The 23,536-nt window shown below is 36.4% G+C and overlaps 1 protein-coding gene across 2 annotated transcripts in view; it reads right to left on the reverse strand.

Moving 5' to 3' along the window:
- The window catches only part of EDIL3 (EGF like repeats and discoidin domains 3), a 489,721-nt gene that overhangs the window by 45,012 nt on the left and 421,173 nt on the right, over window positions 1–23,536 (reverse strand). For both annotated transcript variants that reach the window (XM_005903751.2, XM_005903750.2), the window contains one exon: window positions 10,994–11,149. In XM_005903751.2, the coding sequence (XP_005903813.1) occupies window positions 10,994–11,149 (156 nt within the window). The remainder of the gene's footprint in view (window positions 1–10,993; window positions 11,150–23,536) is intronic.

Below are 23,536 nucleotides of genomic sequence, written 5' to 3' on the forward strand. Positions count from 1 at the left end.
ACTAGAAAGACTATATTGTTTCAGACTTTAAATTTTTTTAAATAAAGAAGTTGAGTTTTATACATACATGAGACATATATAATTAACACAAAGAACAAACATATTCGTTCCTCATTCCTGCATTTCTCCGTATTGTTTTCTCTTTTCCCTATAAACTTCCCTATAAACTGATAATGATGTTCTCCAGCATCTGTGCTGGGATGTTACCTGTCACTAAATATGAGTCATAGTGGCAGGGATGTTTTTCCTCCTCTAGCCCACTCCCGAATTGGTGAGTTTTATCGATCTTGTACCTGATGTTTGATTGCTTTTTTTTCCCCTTCTATTATCTGATGATACGTCCTTAGAGGAGCACTCTGCTTTCCCTTTTTGTTTTAAATGAACATTAAAACTCCAAATGTCTTCTGAGATATTTAAACACTTCACTGGCCAGAATTAACCATATATTTTACATTGCTAGTTTTTAATATTATACAATGTGAACTGACATACAAAACAGTTTTTTTTTGCAACTTCAAAACTGATCCATGAAGAAAGACAATTAGGTTTCTAATTCTGTCTCCAAATAAACCTAATGTCTTTTCAAAATTAACGAGCACCTTACGATACACTGGCTCGTGACTACTCCGTGGCTGCTCTGTCACTCCAGCTTGGCTTTTACTTCTAACAGACAGGTAGTTACTTGACTGTACACTTGTAGTTCTTTAAGTTACTAACTAACCCTCTCCCTGTTCACCTCCATCCCATAAGCCCCATTTCCTATTCCTTTCTCTTCTGCTCTTAAACTCTTCACATCACCCTAGGTTCAGGAGTAGGCAGACCATCTGGAGCCTGCGTTAAACATGGAAATGGAAATAGAGGTCTTTTTACAGATGATCCAGCCCTTTTGCCTCTGGACTTGCATCTGGGCTTTGGCCTTGTTTCTGACCCCAATCTCCCACATCACAACTGACTTTAAGTGAGTCCCCATTATGTTCTTTATGTACCATGAACAACTGCTTTCACAGTGCTAACTGGTGAAAATATGCTACTTTCTGAATTTAAATTTGTTCACTATGGCTGCCCTTTCCAATCCAACAGGCAGAACTTGCTCTGCAAACAACATCCCCTTTGATGAATCAGTTCTTCACTGGAATGCTTTCTGAGATGTGGTCTTCTTGGTCAGTGACCTAAGCAAAATTTACAGGGATACCATATTTTTGGCATGATTTTTAAAAGCTATATAAGGAATTGGGTTTCCCAGGTGGTGCTAATGGTAAGAATTTGTCTCTCAATGCAGGAAGCACAAGAGATTCAGGTTTGATCCCTGGGTCTGGAAGAACCTCTGGATTAGGAATTGGCAACCCACTCCAGTATTCTTGCCTGGAAAATCCTATGGACAGAGGAGCCTGGAAGGCTACAGTCCATGGGGTCACAAAGAGTCGGACATGACTGAGCACACATCACATACACATAAGGAATTAGGAAGAGGTGGCAAGGATACACAGAAGAACTATACAAAAAAGGTCTTAATGACCCAGATAAACACGATGGTGTGGACACTCACCTAGAGCCGGACATCATGTAGTGGGAAGTCAAGTGGGCCTTAGGAAGCATTACTAAGAATAAAGCTAGTGGAAGTGATGGAATTCCAGCTCAGCCATCTCAAATCCTAAAAGATGATGCTGTGAAAGTGCTGCCAGCAATAAGCCATCAAATTTGGAAAACTCAGCAGTGGCCACAGGACTGGAAAAAGTCAATTTTCATTCCAATACCAAAGAAGGGTGACATCACAGAATGTTCAAATTACTATACAATTGTGCTCGTTTCACATGCTAGCAAAGTAATACTCAATTTTGAAGCCTAGGCTTTAGTAGTTCATGAACCAAGAACTTCCAGATGTGCAAGCTGATTTAGAAAAGGTAGAAGAACCAGTGATCAAATTGCCAACATTTGAAGGATCACAAAGAAAGCAAGGAAATTCTAGAAAAACATTTATTTCTGCTTCATTGACTATCCTAAAGCCTTTATTGTGTGGATCACAACAAACTGGAAAATTCTTAAAGAAATGGGAATACTACACCATCTGATCTGTCTCCTGAGAAACCTGTATGCAGGTCAAGAAGCAACAGTTAAAACCAGACATGGAACAATAGACTGCTTCAAAACTGGGAAAGGAATACATCAAGGCTGTATATTGTCACTCTGTCTATTTAACTTATATACAGAGTACATCATGCAAAATGCCAGGATGGATTAATCACAAACTGGAATCTAGACTGCAGGGGAAAATAGCAATGACCTCAGATATGTAGATGATGCCACTCTAATGGCAGAAAGTGAAGAGGAAATAAAGAGTCTCTTGATGAGGGTGAAAAAGGAGAGTGAAAAAGCAGGCTTAAAACTCAACATTCAAAATCTAAGATCATGGCATCAGATTACATCACTTCATGGCAAACAGAAGAGGAAAAAGTGGGAATGGTATCTGGTTTTATTTTCTTGGGCTCCAACATTACTGTGGATAGTGACTGCAGCCACAAAATTAAAAGATGCTTGCTCCTTGGAACAAAAGGTGTGACAAATCGAGACAGCATATTAAAAAGCAGAGAAATCACTTTGCTGACAAGACAAATATTCATATAGTCAAAGCTATGATTTTTCCAGTAGTCATGTATGGATGTGAGAGTTGGACCATAATGAAGGCTGAGTGCAAAAGAATTGATGCTTTTGAATTTTGGTGCTGAAGAAGACTCTTGAGAGTCCCCTGAACATCAAGGAGAACAAACTGCTGCTGCTGCTGCTGCTAAGTCGCTTCAGTCGTGTCCATGCTAAAGAAAATCAACCCTGAATATTCACTGGAGGAATTGATGCTAAAGCCAAAACTCCAATACTTTGGCCATCTGATGTGAACAGCTGAATCACTGTAAAAGATCCTGATGCTGGGAAAGATTGAGGGCAGGTGTAGGAGGGGGCAACAGAGGATGAGGTGGTTGGATGACATCACCAACTCAGTGGACAAAGTTTGAGCAAACTCTGGAAGATGGTGAAGGACAGGTAAGCCTGGTGTGCTGCAGTTCATGGGGTCACAAAGAGTCAGACACAACTTTGTGAATGAACAACAACAACAAGGAATTACAGAGCTTCCTTGAATTTTACAGTTAGTGTATATGTTGAAATAACTGAACTGTTTATCTTTTAACCCCTTAATTCCATGCAGTTTTTATGGCGTTAAAATTGGAATTGTAACATTAACTTTACCTCCCTCTATCTACATGCAGGTCAGGGAGCAACAGTTAGAACTGGACATGGAACAACAGACTGGTTCCAAATAGGAAAAGGAGTACATCAAGGCTGTGTATTGTCACCCTGCTTATTTAACTTATATACAGAGTACATCATGAGAAACCCTGGGCTGGAAGAAGCACAAGCTGGAATCAAGATTGCCAGGAGAAATATCAATAACCTCAGATACGCAGATGACACCACCCTTAGGGCAAAAAGTGAAGAGGAACTCAAAAGCCTCTTGATGAAAGTGAAAGTAGAGAGTGAAAAAGTTGGCTTAAAGCTCAACATTCAGAAAACGAAGATTATAGCATCTGGTCCCATCACTTCATGGGAAATAGATGGGGAAACAGTGTCAGACTTTATTTTTTTGGTCTCCAAAATCACTGCAGATGGTGACTGCAGCCATGAAATTAAAAGACACTTACTCCTTGGAAGGAAAGTTATGACCAACCTAGACAGCATATTCAAAAGCAGAGACATTACTTTGCCAACAAAGGTTCGTCTAGTCAAGGCTATGGTTTTTCCAGTGGTCATGTATGGATGTGAGAGTTGGACTGTGAAGAAAGCTGAGCACCGAAGAATTGATGCTTTTGAACTGTGGTATTGGAGAAGACTCTTGAGAGTCCCTTGGACTGCAAGGAGATCTAACCAGTCTATCCTAAAGGAGATCAGTCCTGGGTGTTCATTGGAAGGACTGATGCTGAAGCTGAAACTCCAGTACTTTGGCCACCTGATGCGAAGAGTTGACTCATTGGAAAGGACCCTGATGCTGGGAGGGATTGGGGGCAGGAGGAGAAGGGGATGACGGAGGATGAGATGGCTGGATGGCATCACCGACTTGATGGACATGAGTTTGGGTGAACTCCGGGAGTTGGTGATGGACAGGGAGGCCTGGCGTGCTGCGATTCATGGGGTTGCAAAGAGTCGGACATGACTGAACGACCGAACTGAACTGATCTACATCTACTTCTGGGCAGAGATATTTCATACAATTTAAAATTTAAAAGTGTTAGCTCATCATTGAACTTTATATTCTGCCAGAATTTGAATATTCTCAGGTGGTGTCCTAAGTTTCAAAATCCTATAACACCCCCATTTATGTGAACATAGGCAATTTTGTATTCTTTATACCAACTATATAGTAGTTGGGTCCCATAATATTGAATTACAACAAGGGAAGAAAGCAGATAAAATTGTAAATAACAGCTGATACCAGATGGTGTTTATTTAAATAACACTGTCCTTAAATTCAGACAATGCTGAAACTATATCCTTGTCTCTTTAACTTCCAATTAAGTCACTCACTAGATCCGTGAGTAAGTACACTACTGTGTCTATATCACGAATCTCTAGCAAATAGGGGCACAAGTCACTTGCTATTTTTAAATTCAAGTGTTTTGTGTGAAGTCAATTAATCCCTGGAAATCAGCTTTTCTTTTCCTTCCTGCCTTGTTTGAATACAGCAAGAGGACTCTGAATGAATGAGACGAAGGGTGTCCATGCAAGATGGAGAGATTGCCCTTGATCTTGCTATTCCAAAACATGTAGCTGGTCCTCCTTGAAAGACTAATTCACCCCTTTCATTTTCTCCTGCTAGCATCCTCCCCATTGACTGCCCCTGAGGATTCCTTTTATTTACTTCCTAGTGAAATGAAGCAGGACCTTCTTTTCTTTACTCCGCATGTCCTCTGCCTGCTTTTTCCTGTGGAAAAACTTTAGCCCAAGACTAAGTTTAATCAGAGGTGAACCAATACAGGAACAAAGGAAAACAGTCAAAAGAGACCAAATACTAATAATGTTGTCATTAATTATAGCCCTTTAGTTCCTTCTCAAGGGCTATAGATAATATTGAGCTTCTTATGAGCTGTCTTTGAGATGCTGAAACTCGCACTAGCCATGACATAAGCTGCCACAATTCCAAGAATTGGCCTCAAGGAAATGAGAACAAACCAAACACAGAACTGAAGATTAACTGTACCTAAAATAATCAAGATGATGCTGGTCAGGCCACCAATGACCAATTTCAAGTCAACTGTCAAGAGCTGACTATTGTTTCTACATGTAGCCTCCTCCCTCAGTCTAGAAAAGCTCTTGTCCTCTGATTGTCAGGGCAGGAGTTGGCCTTTGGACCAGCAATAAAAATAAAGCAAACTTTCCTTTCCATCAGCTTTGCCTCTTTACTGTTTTTTTTTTTTTTTTCTTCAGTGGCAAGCAGCTGGACTCCACTTTTGGTTGCACTTAGGCATTCTTCAGGTTCTAAATTTCTGGTCCAAATCAAATTTCAAAAGAGCAGCATGGGTACTGACTGCTGGAATGATGTCTTCTTCAGTTTGCTTCACTGATGAGCTGGACTTTCAAGGCTTTAAGTATTCAAATTTAATTCCAGCTACCTTGGAGTGCTAGCATCAGCAGGAAAGACAGCATGCCCTGCGGCATTTGTAATTACTCTCGGATTTGAATATACTCTCTGGTACAGATTTGCAGGCTTTATTAATAAGGACTGTTGTGCTGTTGCTTCTCTTTTTCACATTGAGTTGAGAAAAGAAAGGCAAGAGGGACGGACCAGGAATTTTTTTTCTTCTTCCTATTGGAGAGTCACAAACTTTTTGAAGTGGACATCTGTGCTACTTGTTTCCTAGATAATACAGTGGGTAGAGGGTATTTTGGTTCTTCAAAATAAGCTGAATGAATCAAAGTTTTTCCATCTTTCCTGAGTTCCTTATTAGGCTGAGAGTTCTTTGAGCCACTGTGTCATATTCAGACATCCACCCCCCGCCACCTTACATATGGCATGGAGGTGACAATAATTGCAGAACATATATTTCACATTCTTCTAGATGCTTTCCCACAAAATCTGTATTCCTAACTGCTTAAATATATTTAAATGTAAAATTTGTTTAAAACTAGTACCTGTTACTTTCTGGTGTTCGTAAGAGAACTGGTAAACATATCAAAATCTAAACCTGCTTTTGGAAGCACCAATTCATATTGATTTCTACTGACAAATTAAAGGCCAAACAAAGTCCTAAGGAATAAGTTCCATTCTCATTAGAAAAATACAAAACTGCATTTAGTTCTGAAAGCTTAATTTGAGTTTTGGTATTGATTAGAGTCATCTTTGCTTATTATTTAAATTAGCTTAGGCTTCTGTAAACATTTAAATTCCCAGAGCCTCCCTGCAGAGTATGAGGCAGAGCCCAGAAAACTGTGTTTCTTAACTAGCTCTCCCATGAGTGTTATAATCAGGAAATTTTGATAACTACTGAATTAGAGAGTTCGCCAAGTTGCAGAATAGTTCTTGATGACTATGCAGAATTCATCTTTTTAAGAACCAACAAAAAGCAGGGTTTTGGATTTTCTTTTACAGAAAACCCAGAATGAAGTTGAAGTTTTTTAACTTATGTTTTTTAAAAAAAGTGTAATTTCAGGGGAGAGACAAAATAGACTATTACCAGCATTTTTTCCTTCTCCAAAGAAGAAAGCTCCCATGGTGTAAATTCAAGTTTACTTAAAAACCATATTATGACTAATACATTGGTTGAGAAAACCAATTTTCATTTCTACTTTTTCCATAGAAGTACTCTTCCTGAAATTTATTATTATGTTATTTTGGCTTCTAACCTTAAAAATTAAATACAGAAAGTGTCTGTCAAATTTTGCAATTTTCCTGCTAAAATGTGCAGTAAAACAGCTCCAAGAGTACAAAAACAAATGTCACTTTCATGAGAGCAAAGGAACATTTGACTTTTAAATGAAAGAATCTGAATCCATGTTGGAAAGAAATACAAAATTAAATGTTAGAAAATATTGTAGACTAGAAAGAAAAAATATTGATAAGAATGTAGGGATTGTACTGAGAGAAGTATTATCACATGCTCCATAGCAAAAGATTTAATGTAGAATTTTGTTCAAAAATAGAATACTAAAGTCAATTCTTAAGAAAGCTCAGAGAAGGTAATGAGAAAGTGACATTTTAATGATGAGAACAAGGCATCTCTGTTTCTGCAAGGAACTTTTGTTGTATATGTACACACATACACATATATACACAGGCACATTCATGCATATATTTAGATACTTCTATACATATACAGGAGAAGGCAATGGCACCCCACTCCAGTACTCTTGCCTGGAAAATCCCATGGATGGAGGAGCCTGGTGGGCTGCAGTCCATGGGGTCACTAAGAATTGGACACGAGTGAGCGACTTCACTTTCACTTTTCACTTGCAAGCATTGGAGAAGGAAATGGCAACCCACTCCAGTGTTCTTGCCTGGAGAATCCCAGGGACGGGGGAGCCTGATGGGCTGTCATCTATGGGGTTGTGCAGAGTCGGACAGGACTGAAGTGACTTAGCAGCATACATATACATCGAATTGATTGAACTGAAAGTCGCTTAGTCATGTCCAAATCTTTGTGACCCCATGGACTGTCCATGGAATTCTCCAGGCCAGAATACTGGAGTGGGTAGCCTTTCCCTTCCCCAGGGTATCTCCCCAACCCAGGGACTGAACCCAGGTCTATTCGCATTGCAGGTGGATTCTTTACCAGCTGGGGCACCACGGAAGCCCACTCCAGTACTCCTGCCTGGAAAATCCCATGGACGGAGGAGCCTGGTAGGCTGCAGTCCATGGGGTCGCAAAGGGTAGGACACGACTGAGTGACTTCACTTTCTTTCTTTCTATACATGTACATAATTTTTCCTTGTCATTGTTTTCCTGACATTAATCCTGTTTCTAGATCTACATTAGATTTCCTCATCCATAGCCCCCAAAATTGATTAGAGGAAGTGTTGGGTAAAAACAGAAAACAAGATAAGTAACTTTTGTGAATATTTCCTTTGAAATGTGCATATATAAAACATTTCACAGGCATATGTTTTGCCGTGAAACATTCATTTATTATATTTATTTGAATGAAAGCTTGTGGTTGAATTTATACTTGTAAGAAATGAATTTATTGAAGACCTTTTCCTCTTATGGCAAGTAACCACAGAAAACAAGATATAAATAATAAGAATCAAGAGAAGATGGTTTATTCAACTTCAGAAAAGTTAATTGCTGAGTTGTGTAGGACCTCTTGAAAGAAGAAAAAGAACACTTCTATAAATATATGAAACTATACTTAATTTCCTAGTATTAATAGTAATACCAACACAAAACACAACTACTTGGAGATATATATATATACACACACACATACATATAAATATAAAAACATACTTTGATTGGTGTGTGTGTGTGTGTGTGTGTGTGTAAGATGCCTGTATTTCCAAGTGCTAAAAGAACACATGCAATCCATTTTCTCATTTATTTTATAAAATTGCTTTCTCTGTAGGAATGGAGATGTTTATGCCCTATACTTCCTTCTTATACATAAGGTATGTTTTTATTATGACAGTAACTGCAGCATTCTTATGTTCATTGGTTTACTGGTGCTAGTTGCTTCCTTTGGTAATAAATAGTGAACTTATTAAGGTTTTTCTGCAATGTACCAATCTATAATATTAAAAACAGAACAGCTAAATCTAATTTTAAAACTACCAGTTACATTGGCTGAGTTCAGCCAGCTGTCATATTTATATGTATATTACAAAATAAAACAGTCACTAAAAAAAAAAAAAAAGTTACGGCAAATAAGTCAACAAATGAAACACAATGGAATCACTAAAAAAATTCAATTAATTCAAAAGAAGGCTGAAAACAGGAAAAAAAATGAAAGAAAAGATGAGACACATAGGAAATAAATAAGAAGATGAGATTTAAACCCAATCACTTCAATACTCATATCAAGCACAAATGGTCTAAATGCTCCATTTAAAAGCAGAGATAGTAGAATGGGAAAAAAGGAAAAAATCTTATACTGGATAGAAAAAATGCATTTTAAATACAAAGCAGAAATAGTTAATAGCAAAAAGATGGAGAAAAACATATACCAATGCAGTACTAATCAAAAGGAAGCTAGAGTATCCCTACGGATAGAAGCAAAGTAGGTTTCAAAGCAGAAATACCATGGGGAATTAAGAAGGTCCTATTCTAATGATAAAAGTTATTTGATTAAAAACACATTACAACCCTAATGATTCATATATTTTTTTAAATAGACTTTCAAAATACATGAAGTAAATACCAATATAACTGCCAGGAGAAATAGAGAAATCAACAATTAAGGTTGAAGATTTTCACATTACTGTCTCTGTTACTAATAGTACAAGTAGGTAGAAAATCAGTAAGGATATAGGAAACCTGAACAACACTATCAAATTACTTGGCCAACTTGACACCAAAATTTTATGTACATTTTAGACTGAGATAATGAAATAAAATGAATTCATACACATATGTCCAATATATAAATTAATGAAATTAAAAAATTACTCACAAATAATAATTAAATCATATGCTTAATATAAATGGAGATAATGAAATACTTCATGAACACATTGGTTTACACCTCTTCCCTAAATCGGACTACATAAGGATTTTAATATTACAGATATATGCTTTTCAGTAAATATTGCATGGATTATAGATGAGAACACTTACCTTAAAAATAATTTTAAGAACTGCATAATTTATGAAAAATTACACCTTACAGAATATATTTTCACTCTTTACACATAAAAATGCCTACTGTAAAAGGTGAAAACGGGAATTGAAAGTTATTTGTTATAAATTATAGCAGATATTTGTCTACACATAAAAAATTTGAAGACATTTTACAAAATATTCAATATTCATTCAATTGAAGGTGCCTCTGATTATAAAACATGCCATTATTTTATATTCTTCTAGAAAATAATAAGCTTCCAATTAAATTGTGATATTGAGATACACCGATTTCTGAGATGTTAAAGCTCAAAATATGTGTGTTTTCTGAGATGTTAAGTGAATGTGTCTATCCTGAGATGCTAAATGGGCATGTTCTGAGATATTAAAAGGTAAGTAATTGTGGTTTTTGTAATCTAAAACTAAAAACACATCTCCCCTAAAATGAATTTCCTGTTAACTAAATTCAGACTTTGTAGACCCATTGAAACAGCCACTCTGGTCTTAGTATTTCTGGGAAAATTAAATTTTCTACCTTGGATATTTGAAGAGAGAAAGATATTCCCAACCTTTTTATTGGTAACAAACAACAGTCAGGAAATAAAGGTGTTACAGAAAATGGAAAAAATCATTATTAACACAGAAATGCTGAACTTGAATGAAAGTGTATTATATTTCCCCCCACATCACTGAACTAAGATATTTCATTTCTACTGATGTTTTCAGAAAGCTATATTTCTTTGCACAAAAACTCTAAGCAACAAATTCAATTTCATTAATGTAAGGCCATATTTTAACATCTGATCCAATTAACTATTGATAGTTTCCTTGAGCACTTTCATTCTCCAAGGTCCCAAAGACATTCAGACCATCAAACGCTATGAAAAGATGTTCAACACACTAAGAACTTTTTGAAAAATAATTAGAGACTTTACGGTGCAGTTTAGGTGCACAAATATATGTTGATTATTTTAATATTAAAACATTTTACGGCTCAAAAAATTAAATCTACAAATTAAAACACAATCAAACTGAACGAGAAACAATGAATTAGTAATCAAATCTGTTCACTTCTAATTATAATTCTACAATCCCTAATTATCAAAATAATCAAGGAAATTAAAAATGTTAAACAATTTGCTCCTCCACTTCTGCATGTCCCAAATCACCAGAATGACTTACCTTATCTTTTCTTTGCTTTTCATCCTGGTATACGGTCCAGTGTTCTCCATCATTGCTGTAAGCTAGTTTGTAGGAGCCTACAAACTGCACATGACCAAAATCTTTAGCTCCTTGTGTGATAATGCCAGTCACTTTGGTAGGGACTAGAAGATCCACCTACAAAAAAGAAAAGACATCATTTAAATGCCACAATAGAGTCTATCATAAATTTGTAATTCTTTTGAACTCAGGAGATTAAGAAACATATATACTAAAGCCAAAAATCCACTTGATTATTTGTATTTTGAAATAGATGACTGAGTCTATTATTGGCTTGTAATTTTGATTATGCCAGTGGGTAAAACTAGTTTAAAATTTGAACAACTACTCTGAGCAGTCATTTCATTCTACCATTTAATTTTATATTATGTTGATTCATCTAGCATGTGGATTTTGTGTAACTGAGATAGTACAAAACTGGCAAGGCTGACCTTCTTGAGATTGATCATTTTCTCCCAGAGTTTGTGCTTATAATTCAATTTTCTGACTTTACTGGACACTTCAGTAATAATAAACACAAAATTGTAGTTGGTCACTTCAGTAATAATAAAAATAAAATTGTAGTTGTGATCACATCACAAAATATTTGATGTTTTATAATTAAACTTAAAAAAAAATCAACCCCATTTCCATGAATTTTAATTGGTTCAGTAATAAATAACTTAATAATAGCAATCATGTGAAATGCCAGGCTGGATAAATGACAAACTGGAATCAAGATTACCAGGAGAAATATCAGCATCCTCATAATGCAGATGATATCACTCTAATGGTAGAAAGCAAAGAGGAGCTAAAGAGTCTCTTGGTGAGGGTGAAAAGAGGAGAGTGAAAAAGCTGGCTTAAAAGTCAATAATCAAAAAACTTAAGATCATGGCACCCAGTCCTATCACTTCATGGCAAATAGAAGGGGAATAAGTAGGAGTGACAGATTTTACTTTCTTGGACGCCAAAACCACTACAGATGGTGACTGCAGACATGCAGTTAAAAGACATTTGCTCCTTGGAAGGAAGGCTATGACAAACCTAGACAGCATATTAAAAAAGCAGAGAAGTCACAAAGGCCCATATTGTCAAAGCTAATGGTTTTTCCAGGAGTCCCGTACGAATGTGAGAGTCGGTCCATAAAGAAGGCTAAGTGCTAAAGAACTGGTGTTTTTGAATTGTGGTGCTAGAGAAGACTCTTGAGAGTCCCTCGGACTTGTGCGGGGATCAAACCAGTAAATCCTAAAGGAAATCAACCCTGACTATTCATTGGGAGGACTGTTGCTAACGCTGAAGCTCTAATACTTTGGCCACCTGACGGGAAGAGCTGAGAAGAGCCGATTCACTGGAAAAGACCGTGATGCTGGGGAAGATTGAAGGCAAAAGGAGAAGAGGGTGGCAGAGTATGAGATGGTTGGATGGCATCACTGACTCAATAGATGTGAATCTGAGCAAACTCCAGGAGATAGGGTAGGACAGAAGAGCCTGGATTGCTACAGCTCATGGGGTTGTAAAGAGTTGGACACAACTTAGTAACTGAACGACAACAAATAGTAATCACTGTCCACTGAAAATCATCTTTTAGAAAGTTACAATCCTAAAACTGTTGAGGAAGTCAAGTTTTCTTTAAAAATGAGAGAGAATTAAAATATGCTTCGATGGCATGTGGGATCTGTACTCATAATGTGTTCACTGTTGCAAAATATTTATTAAAGGGCTTAAGACTCATTGTGACTTAGTAAACATTAATGTCTTCAAATGCAACACTGAAATGTAAAAGATAGGGGTGATTTTCATCAAAGAAGACTACATAACACTGAATAGTTTAGTTTTCCCCTTTTTGTTCTCTATTTCATGCATCTCTTCTTATATCTTATGATGCTAATTAACAGAAAAATTATAGGAAACTTTGTTTCCATGTGGACAATTCTTATAAGACCTTTACCATTTGTTGTTTTAATGTTCTTTGATCTATAGCTTCCTATATTCCTACAATAGCCTACTACTTCTTCCTGCTTCCTATGACTAAGTACTATGGCACATCCTTGATCTTATCTTCTTCAACTGTCATCATTCCACGTGTGACCTCAGTGGCTTTCAACCACTCTGACCTCCTGTTTCTATTTCAGTTTCTGCATTCTGAGAGATGTATAGAGCCACAAATAGACAGTCATGGGTCAGACAAAGGCCATGGCTAAGAAGAGGGGACTAAGGAGAATGCACTGAATAGACCATATTTAGTGACATAGATGCTTACCAAGAAGGATATGAAAAAGTTCCCAGTGTTTCCTGGTTTAGGAATATATTTCTAAAAATTCACATGGGCTTTTTGCCCACTTTTTGGAACATTCATTAATGACATCAGGCTCAAATTGCACAATGGATTAAGACAGAAAACCACCTAATGCTGCCTTAAAGTATTCTAGAAAGTTTATAAAAAATATAAAATATTTGTTGTTGCTGTTTTCCAAATAATATGTTATGTCACCTAAAACATCTTGTGTGTCCTGCAGCAAAGAAGGATGGAAAATTATAATATCCTGGGAAGGAGAACTGTTGCTGCCTCATGCTATGCTAAATGCTTTGTGGTATGTCTTCAGTGACTCCTCTGAACATTCTTGGATGGTAGGGTATCATATCCACTTTAGTGAGAACAGATGCCTATGGAGCTAACATGACATGTGACCCAAAGATCAGTGGTCAGTAAAGGGAGGACCCCAAATTCATACCTGTCTTTCTGAGTCGAAGTTCTACCACATGCATGGACTCTCATGCAATGATCTCATTGAATTCTCTTTCTCAGAAATTTATGAAGAGTCTCAAAAGCTTTCTTGCCACACTCATCAAGCATAAAGGCACTCTAAGCTTCAAACAAAAAACAATTCAGGCTTTACAATATTAGGAGAGCCTGTCTTTAAACTTTCATTTCCTCTCTGTTCTTTAGCTGTCTGAATGGATTGCTATTGCAATCCTAAATCCAAATCTAATTGCACAGAAACATCTAGGCAGAGTGGCTGGTCTTCAAAGTGCTCTTAATATTGCTGACAATAAATGAAAAAAAAAGATCTTACAGTACTCTGAGTCACTGTGTTGTCATCAAGGCTGTAAACACACAAGAACTCAAACTGTCACAAGAATAAAAACACCTCCAGTGGAGTTTTCAGTGCCTAAATGTCTGTTAAGTCCTGAGCTAAGATGACGCAGTGAGGAATCTTGTAGCATCTTTTGCAGTGGTATTTCTTAAAGTCACGGTTTCCTGCTGGGTGGAGATGTTTTCTCCTTAAATTGTGTGTCTTGGCTCTTTCTAACAGATCTGTTTTTCTCCCAGTCTAACTGCTCCCCTTCTCAGCTTTTTTTTTTTTCTGATCAAGAAATGTTTTTCTTTTTTGTTCCAGTGAAGTCAACTCCTCAGATTTAAATAGTCAGCAATCTGTTTCAAGCTGGATTTTGTCCTAAAATTTGTTACATTATAACTTAGAATACCAGGCCTAAGCAAACCTTCTTTCTGCATAAAAATAACCAGCATCCCACACTTCACATGAGGTTGCTGCAACAGGGATGTACAGATTTTACTCGGAGACATTGCAAGGATATATCACTCTTGTGTTCTGCATGCAGGGTGATTCCAGAGAAGCCCTCTATTTTGGACCTATGCCTATCCCTGGCCCAGGACCACTCTGCCCTCTCACAGAGTGTTTGAGCTAAAGTTGTACTCCAAACATGCTTCTGCTATTTTAGATCCTCACCTCCCAAGGCTTGGCTGAGATACAACAAGTTATTTAGGGCACTAAGCTGGCACATGTGTAGGCTGGCACTGCACTTCATGTCCAAATCTGTGTTAAAAGTGCCTAATGTGTAATGGTCTCTTAATAAAGTTTTGCTGGACTGAGCTGGAACTGCTTCCTAAGTATGTTCAATGGACAAAATCAACCCATGGCTAAGGATGTTGCAGAGCATCACAGCAGGAAATGTTAGCTGCTTTTCTCTTGTTTCTCTATACAACATTACTGGTCAAGGAAATATCATTATAGCTGAAGTAACAATTTTTACTGGGGGTGCAACTAGTTAAAAATCTGCTCCAATCTTCAGGAATGTGATTGTGAGACCCAGTCTATTCTAGCAGAACTGAATGGCCTGGGTTCATGAACAGCCACTACCCTTACTAGTTATATGTCTTTGGCAAGCTCCTTTACCTCTATACAGTTCAATGTCTTCATGTGAAAAAGTGAGAACAGCCCTGTTATTAGTATTTTACAGATATTATGAGGATTAGATGAGTTAATATGTGTACAAAACAATATATAGGACATAATAATGGTATATAAAACTTGGTTAACAGTAAAACAATAAGTAATTCTGGGGGAAGAATCTAATATCACTCTCTGAGTACCTGTTAGAAATATAAATATGGAAACAGGAAAACTAGGTTCCCAGCAACTTTTTTATCATAGCACATTTTAGTCACCTTCTCAGGATGTACACAAAGATAGTCATTTCATTTTTCTTAAAGTAAAGAAAATATTACGTAACTACAATTCACATTTATGGGTGAAATGATTAACTAAGAATAAGATAATTTATGAAATATTGTACTTCTCTTTTTAAATACTAAGATCATGTTATAATAAGGAAATGGTCTCACTGTTTGCAGATGACATGTTACTATACAGAGAAAATCCTAAAGATGTTATCAAAAAACTATTAGAGCTCATCAATGAATTCAGTAAAGTTGCAGGATACAAGCTTAATACATAGAAATCTGCTGCATTTCTATACAATAACAATCAAAAATCAGAAAAAGACATTAAGGAAAAAATTCCATTTATCATTGCATCAAAAAGAATAGAATACTTAGGAATAGATGTACCTAAAGGAGGTAAAAGATCTATACTATGAAAACTATAAGCTACTGATAAAAAAAAAATCAATGCCACAAACAGATGGAATGATATACCATGTTCTTGGGGGGAAGAATCAATACTGTCAAAATGACTATACTATCCAAGGCAATCTATATATTCAATGCAATTCCTATCAAATTACGAAGGGCATTTTCCACACAACTAGAACAAAAAATTTTTTTAATTTGTATGGAAAAACAAAAGATCCCACGTAGTCAAAGCAACCCAAGGAAACAAAAACGGAGCTGGAGGAGTTAGGCTCCCTGACTTCAGACTACAAAGCTGTATTCACCAAAACAGTACAGAACTAGAACAAAAACAGCAATATAGATCAATGGAACAGGACAGAAGGTCCACAAATTAACTCACACACCTATAGCCAATCAATCTAAAACAAAAGAGGCAAGAATATACAATGGAGAAGACATGGACTCTTCAATAAATGGAATTGGGAAAACTGGACATCTACATGTAAGAGAATGGAATTAGAACACTCCCTAACAACACACACAAAATCAACTCAAAATGGATTGAAAACCTAAATATAAGCCTGGATGCTAGGCAGAACACTCTGATATAAATCACAAAATCTTTGATCCATTTCCTAGACTAATAACAATAAAAACAAAAATAAACAAATGTGACCTAATTAAACTTAAAAGCTTTTGTCAGCAAAGGAAATCATAAACAAAAAGACAACTCACAGAACCGGAAAAAAATATTTGCAAATGAGGTAACCATAGAGGAATCAGTCTCCAAAATATATAAACAGCTCATGCAGCTCAATATAAAATAACTCACTAAATCAAAAAAATGGGCAGAAGATCTAAATAGATAACATTTCTCCAAAGAAGACATGCATATGGCCAAAAAACACATGAAAGATGCTCAGCATCATTAATTATTAGAGAAATGCCAAATGAAAACTATAATGAAGTATCACTTCACTCTGTTTTAAAATGTGCTGTGCTTAGTCACTCAGTCCTGTCGAACTCTGCAACCCCATGGACTGTAGCCCACCAGGCTTCTCTATCCATGGGATTCTCCAGGCAAGAGTGGGTTATCATGCCCTCCTCCAGGGATCTTCCCAACTCAAGCATCGAACCCAGGTCTCCTTCATGGCCATCATCAAAAAGTCTTCAAATAATAATTGCTGGTATATATGGAATTTAGAAAGATGGTAACGATAACCCTGTATGCGAGACAGCAAAAGAGACACAGATGTATAGAACAGTCTTTTGGACTCTGTGGGAGAGAGAGAGAGAGAGAGGGTGGGATGATTTGGGAGAATGGCATTGAAACATGTATAATATCATGTATGAAACGAGTCGCTAGTCCAGGTTCGATGCACGATACTGGATGCTTGGGGCTGGTGCACTGGGATGACCCAGAGGGATGGTACGGGGAAGGAGGTGGGAGGGGGGGTTCAGGATGGGGAGCACGTGTACACCCATGGCAGATTCATGTTGATGTATGGCAAAACCAATACAATATTGTAAAGTAATTAGCCTCCAATTAAAATAAATAAATTTATATTAAAAAACAAAAACAAACAAACAAAAATACAATTAAAAAAATAATAATAATTGCTGGGAAGAATGTGGAGAAAAAGGAACCATCCTACATTGTTGGTAGGAATGTAAATTGGTACAACCACTATAGAGAACAATATGGAGGTTCCTCAAAAAACTAAAAATAGAGCTACCTTATGATCCATCAATCCCATTCTTGAGAATATACTTGGAGGAAACTAATTTGAAAAGACAGAAACAACTTGATGCTCATAGCAGCACTATTTACAATAGCCAATATAAGGAAGCAACCTAAATGTCCATCAATAGAAGAATGGATAAAGATGTGGTACATATTATTATATTATGACATATTACTTAGCCATAAAAAGGACTGAAATAATGCCATTTGCAGCAACATGGATGGATCTAGAGATTATCATACTATGTAAGTCAAAGACAAATATCATATGATATCACTTATATGTGGGATCTTAAAAAACTGATACAAATGACTTATTTATAAAACAGAAATGGACTTATACAGAAAACAAACCAATGTTCCCAAAGGGAAAATGGTGGGGGAGGGATACATTTGGGATTAACATATACATACTATTATAGCATATATAAATAGATAACCAACAAGGACCTACTGTTTAGCATAGAGAACTATATTCAATCTCTTGTAATAACCTATAATGGAAAACAATCTGAAAAAAGAAGATGCACATTTGAATCATCTTGCTGTACACCTGAAACATTGTAAATCAATTATATCTCAATAAAAAGATGAAACAACCAACATTATAAATATTTGGAGGTAATAAAATAATATTACAAGGGCTGAATCTAATACCCTTATATTAATTTACTTAATGATATATAAATAAAAATAACTTAATTTTCTGTATTTTTGATGAGAATTTTGTAATATTCTATATAAATTTTGTTTTGAATTGTTTTGAAAAATTTTTCTCAAACAATTATAGTTATAAGTAACTAAAACTGACATCAAGTTAATAGGTAATCTATTTCCCAATTTCTCTAAAACCTATGTCAGAAAGATTAACACATTTCTGAAGAGAAATGTAAAACTTTGAACATTAGTAGTGAAAATAATCATATTTTTCTCATTGGGTTATTTAAGTGACTTTATGCTGAGTTCCTAAAAAATAAGACCACACTGAAAAGTAGAATGAACATATCTTCTTTATTTACCTCTCAAGCCTGATTTTGGTTAGGATGGGAACTTTCACTTATTCTATGAACCACTCAGGGTGGTGACTAATTGAATTACTCTGTAATTGATAGAGTAATTATTAATATATTAATGGAGACTTAAACAAGTCTTTGATCAAATAGCATGCTGATAAGTGTTTTTTAAATACCTTAATTATAGCAGTGCCAAAGCCCAAATGAAGTAGAAAACAAAGAAAATGGCAAGTAAATGATATGCATGTAACTTAGAAAACAATAACATAACTTTCAAGTAAGAATTGAAATAGTTTTTTATCCAGTGCTTTTTGAAAGTGCAATGAAAGGACAGCCTATGTACAAACCTGCATCTTTTTATAAAGGTAAAGATTTAATGAACTGGCATGTACTTCAGTAGTCAGAATTTGGTTGGTTGTTGACTTAAAAGAGCTGTTGAATATATATCTTTGACAACTACTTTACTGAATATAATCTTATCAAAGGCATTTGTGTTTTGTATAACCATTACATATCTTAGATACTGACATTTACAAGCACAAAACATCTATACACAAATATGTGTGTCAATATGTATATTTATAGAAATCTCCTTGTTCTGTAACAAATAAATGAAAATCATGAGAATTCTGAAAATAAAAACATCCACAGCATACAGTATGTTGCAATGGCAAATCACATTTCATATCTTCAATATTTAGAGGCCCATGAAAAGTAGGAAGGTTGACAGAAAACACAATATTTTTATGTACCATGCTTGCTGAAGGAACTGTGCATTTTATGTTGATATCAGACTTTGCCATTCCCACAATTTGTAAATCATCCATAGAGTCCTGTACATCATGTTGTTTCATGAGATCATGCAAGCCTTAATTCTAGACTTTTTGGTCTTAACTGAGTATGTGCATGTTTTATCGTGGTTGATTTTTAGGCTAAAACAGCAACAATGCAAAGAAAACCTAGATGTAATTTTCTCTCCTTGTCCTTACAAAAGAAAGTAGAAAGGGGTATGGCCTCTTAGGAATCAGGATGAGGTAAATGCTGGAAATTGCTTTGGGAAAATGTAACATCAACGGCTGAAAAACAGCCTGGGTCAGCATGTTGCCCTGAAGTGATTGGAGGGGAATGGGCGGGTGATGGCTCCGCAGGAAGAGAACTGCCTGCAGATTACAAGGTTAAGAGCCATTGAAACAGAAAGTGGACTGCTCTAAAGCACAACATTAAAAAAATATATATATCTTTTGTACACACTGTACATATCACATAGGTAACAAGGAAACAAATTATTCCCGTTCAAATGCATAGTCAGTAACATTGTCAACATTTTATTTGTATAAAAAGGATAAGCTCAACTCTGGTGGAAATGGCAGGCAAGGCTATCTAACTCATCAGAACTCCAGTCACCACAAATTATAGTTGTCTTCTTGGAGAGCCTCATTAGAAGCCATGGTTATAGAGTCCCTCTCTGAATTTGCATGAAATCAACATGCTTTATTTCTTTATATTAATACATTTATGGTAAAGTGTCTTATCTGTATTCTTCTGCTGTTATTGACATTATTTTTGATTTATTTTGTTTAGAGGTGGAAGTAGAAGCAGCTCATATATACTTGAATTTCATCTCATTAAGATTTTCTTTATGTCTCAATACTAATTTATTATTTATTCTCTTTAACATAGTTTCCAAGGTCTTTTGAGCTTATTAAGCAGAAAAATATAAAACTGGGTGCTGAATGCTGATAAAATCTGAATACTAGCTGATGAACATATTTTAATTAAGCCCCAAAGTGCAATATGACCTGAAATATCTCTAATAAAGTCCCAAACCTGTTAGGTATACGCCTAACAAGTTATAATGATACAGCTCAAGAATAGGGTACATAACTTTCACAAAATGTTCTTGACTGCATGTGAACAATAAGATACTCATACTTCCTTCTTTCTAAAGTTGACATATTATTTAAGGGACTCCTGTATACATGCCTGTCTAGAACAAGTGTTCATTTCTTTGTGCAGTCAGCTCCAAACAATCATATGTATAATCACATATGATTACATTCTTTAAGACTATTCATGCACTATATTTTCTATTATTATAAAATGGCTCATAAACCACAATCTTAAATTAGGTATGGAATTAGTGAATCCCCTGGAACAAACTTACTATACTAAACTTGCTTAATTTTTTTCTATATGTATTAAAGATTTTTAAAACTCTCCAGGTTATACCTCACTTCTCTGAAAGCCCACTTACAGATTTAAGTGAAGACTTTCATAAGATAGTCCCTGTGGTTGAATATCTCTGTAATAATACTAATTAATATCCCATCTGAGACTTCAGGCACAAAATTTCTGACATTTTAAACATAACATGAAAAAAAATGAAATAAACAGAAAGTTGGGGTATAACTCCTTCTTATTGGATATAAGTGCTTAAGGATCTGGAAATCTAAAGATATTTTAATGAAATTCAAGCACCAATTTAAAAGAAAAGAGGTATCATATAGAAATTATTAGAATAACACTAAAAATACAATTTTAGAAAGTTATTCATAGTGGAAACAGCAGGGAAGTATAAAAACAAAAGCTTAAAAAAAAAGCTGTTCATCTTCATAGACAACTCACAAGATCAGTCTCTTTATCTTGTGGCTTGTCATCCTTAAACAGGTTATTTTGACATGTTTTTCCCGTAACAGAGAAATCTGGTATATTTCAAGAAATGCTGAAATACCTGTTTATGGATCAGAATATAAGCTTTGACCCATCTTTATGGGAAACAGTATCACTACAAGCCCAACACAAATGACTTTTCCAAATCTTCCTTTAGGGGACACTTGGGACAGAGCTCACAAATAGAATTTACTACACTTTAAATGGTTCTAGGTACTTTTACCATAGGAATCTTTGATGTAGACATCTTTGCCACAGATACTTTTGCACGTAACTAATTGGTTATAAGGCAATTTTACCATAAAAGATAAAAAATAACCTAAAATAAAACTGGGACATTATAAAACACATAAACACTAAGCATGAAGAATTAATAACAAAACTAAAATGACTTTAAAATGAAATAGAGAATATTTGAATACACTTAAAATGGGGCTTCCCAGCCCATTCCCAGGTGGCATTAGTGATAGACAACCTGCCTGCCAATGCAGGAGATGCAGGAGACGTGGGTTCAGTCCCTGGGTCGGGAAGATCCCCTGGAGTAGGAAATGGCAACCCATTCCAGTATTCTTGCCTGGAGAATCCCATGGACAGAGGTGCCTGGTGGGCTACAGTCCACGGGCTTGCAAAGAGTCAGACATGGTTGAGTGACTAACACTTTCAACACTTTTAAAATGTGTATAGATTCATAGCTACACACATTTTGAAAGTACTGAAAGTGTTAATCTGACTCTTTGTGACCCCATGGACTGTAGCCTACCAGGTTTCACCATCCATGGGATTTTCCAGGCAAGAATACTGGAGTGGGTTGCTATTTCCTTCTCCAGGAGATCTTCCTGACTCAGGGATTGAACCCGGGTCTCCCTCATTGTAGGTATTGTTCAGTTCAGTTCAGTTCAGTCGCTCAGTCGTGTCTGACTCTTTGCGACCCCATGAATTGCAGCACGCCAGGCCTCCCTGTCTATCACCAACTCCCGAAGTTCACTCAAACTCATGTCCATCGAGTCGGTGATGCCATCTAGCCATCTCATCCTCTGTCATCCCCTTCTCCTCCTGCCCCCAATCCCTCCCAGCATCAGAGTCTTTTCCAATGAGTCAACTCTTCGCATGAGGTGGCCAAAGTACTGGAGTTTCAGCTTTAGCATCATTCCTTCCAAAGAACACCCAGGACTGATCTCCTTTAGAGTGGACTGGTTGGATCTTCTTGCAGTCCAAAGGACATTCAAGAGTCTTCTCCAACACCACAGTTCAAAAGCATCAATTCTTCAGTGCTGAGCTTTCTTCATAGTCCAACTCTCACATCCATACATGACTACTGGAAAAACCATAGCCTTGACTAGATGCTTTACCATCTGAGCCACCAGGGAAGTCATTAGATTCATAGCAATACTGCTGTTGCTGCTGCTAAGTCACTTCAGTCGTGTCCGATTCTATGCAACCCCATAGGTGGCAGCCCACCAGGCTCCCCTGTCCCTGGGATTCTCCAGGCAAGAACACTGGAGTGGGTTGCCATTTCCTTCTCCAAGGCATGAAAGTTAAAAGTCAAAATGAAGTCGCTCAGTCGTGTCCGACTCTTAGCGACCCCATGGACTGCAGCCTATCAGGCTCCTCTGTCCATGGGATTCTCCAGGCAAGAGTACTGGAGTGGGTCGCCACTGCCTTCTCCCATAGCAATACTATACATAACATATTCTTTTTTTGCAGGTTGTACCTATTCTTGTCCTCAAAGTTTTGCATTCATTGAAACATCCTTTTTTTTTTTTTGCTTGTTGATTACTTTGTTGGGCATCACACTAGTTTTTTTTTTTTTTGGCTAGACTTTCTTCCTTCATTAAGATAGTATTTGTTTCCATACTAGGATACATATTTGTAGTGAGTTAGTACATTGTTGTTGGTTCTTGACATCCTGTTATATGTCTATTGATATTCCAAAGTTCTGTGGGAAGTGTCAACTCTGCACCTTCCAGGCCTTTGACTCTGGCCACTTCCTGCTCCTACGCAAAGTATTTCAAAATAACCAACTCTTGGGGCATGTCCTCATATGTCTGTTTAATAAAGCCATCAACAATGTCACTATCCAGAAAAAATACTAATTCATTTCAACCAGTTGAAAGCAAATTGTCAAAACAAAACTATAACCAGTTATTTCATGGTCAAACTGCCTGATGAAAAATTAGTTATGCAGTTAAAATGTGGCAAAAAATGCTTATAGCAAAGATACAGCA

Source organism: Bos mutus, chromosome 7 (assembly GCF_027580195.1).
Source record: "Bos mutus isolate GX-2022 chromosome 7, NWIPB_WYAK_1.1, whole genome shotgun sequence".
Classification (NCBI taxonomy): domain Eukaryota; kingdom Metazoa; phylum Chordata; class Mammalia; order Artiodactyla; family Bovidae; genus Bos; species Bos mutus.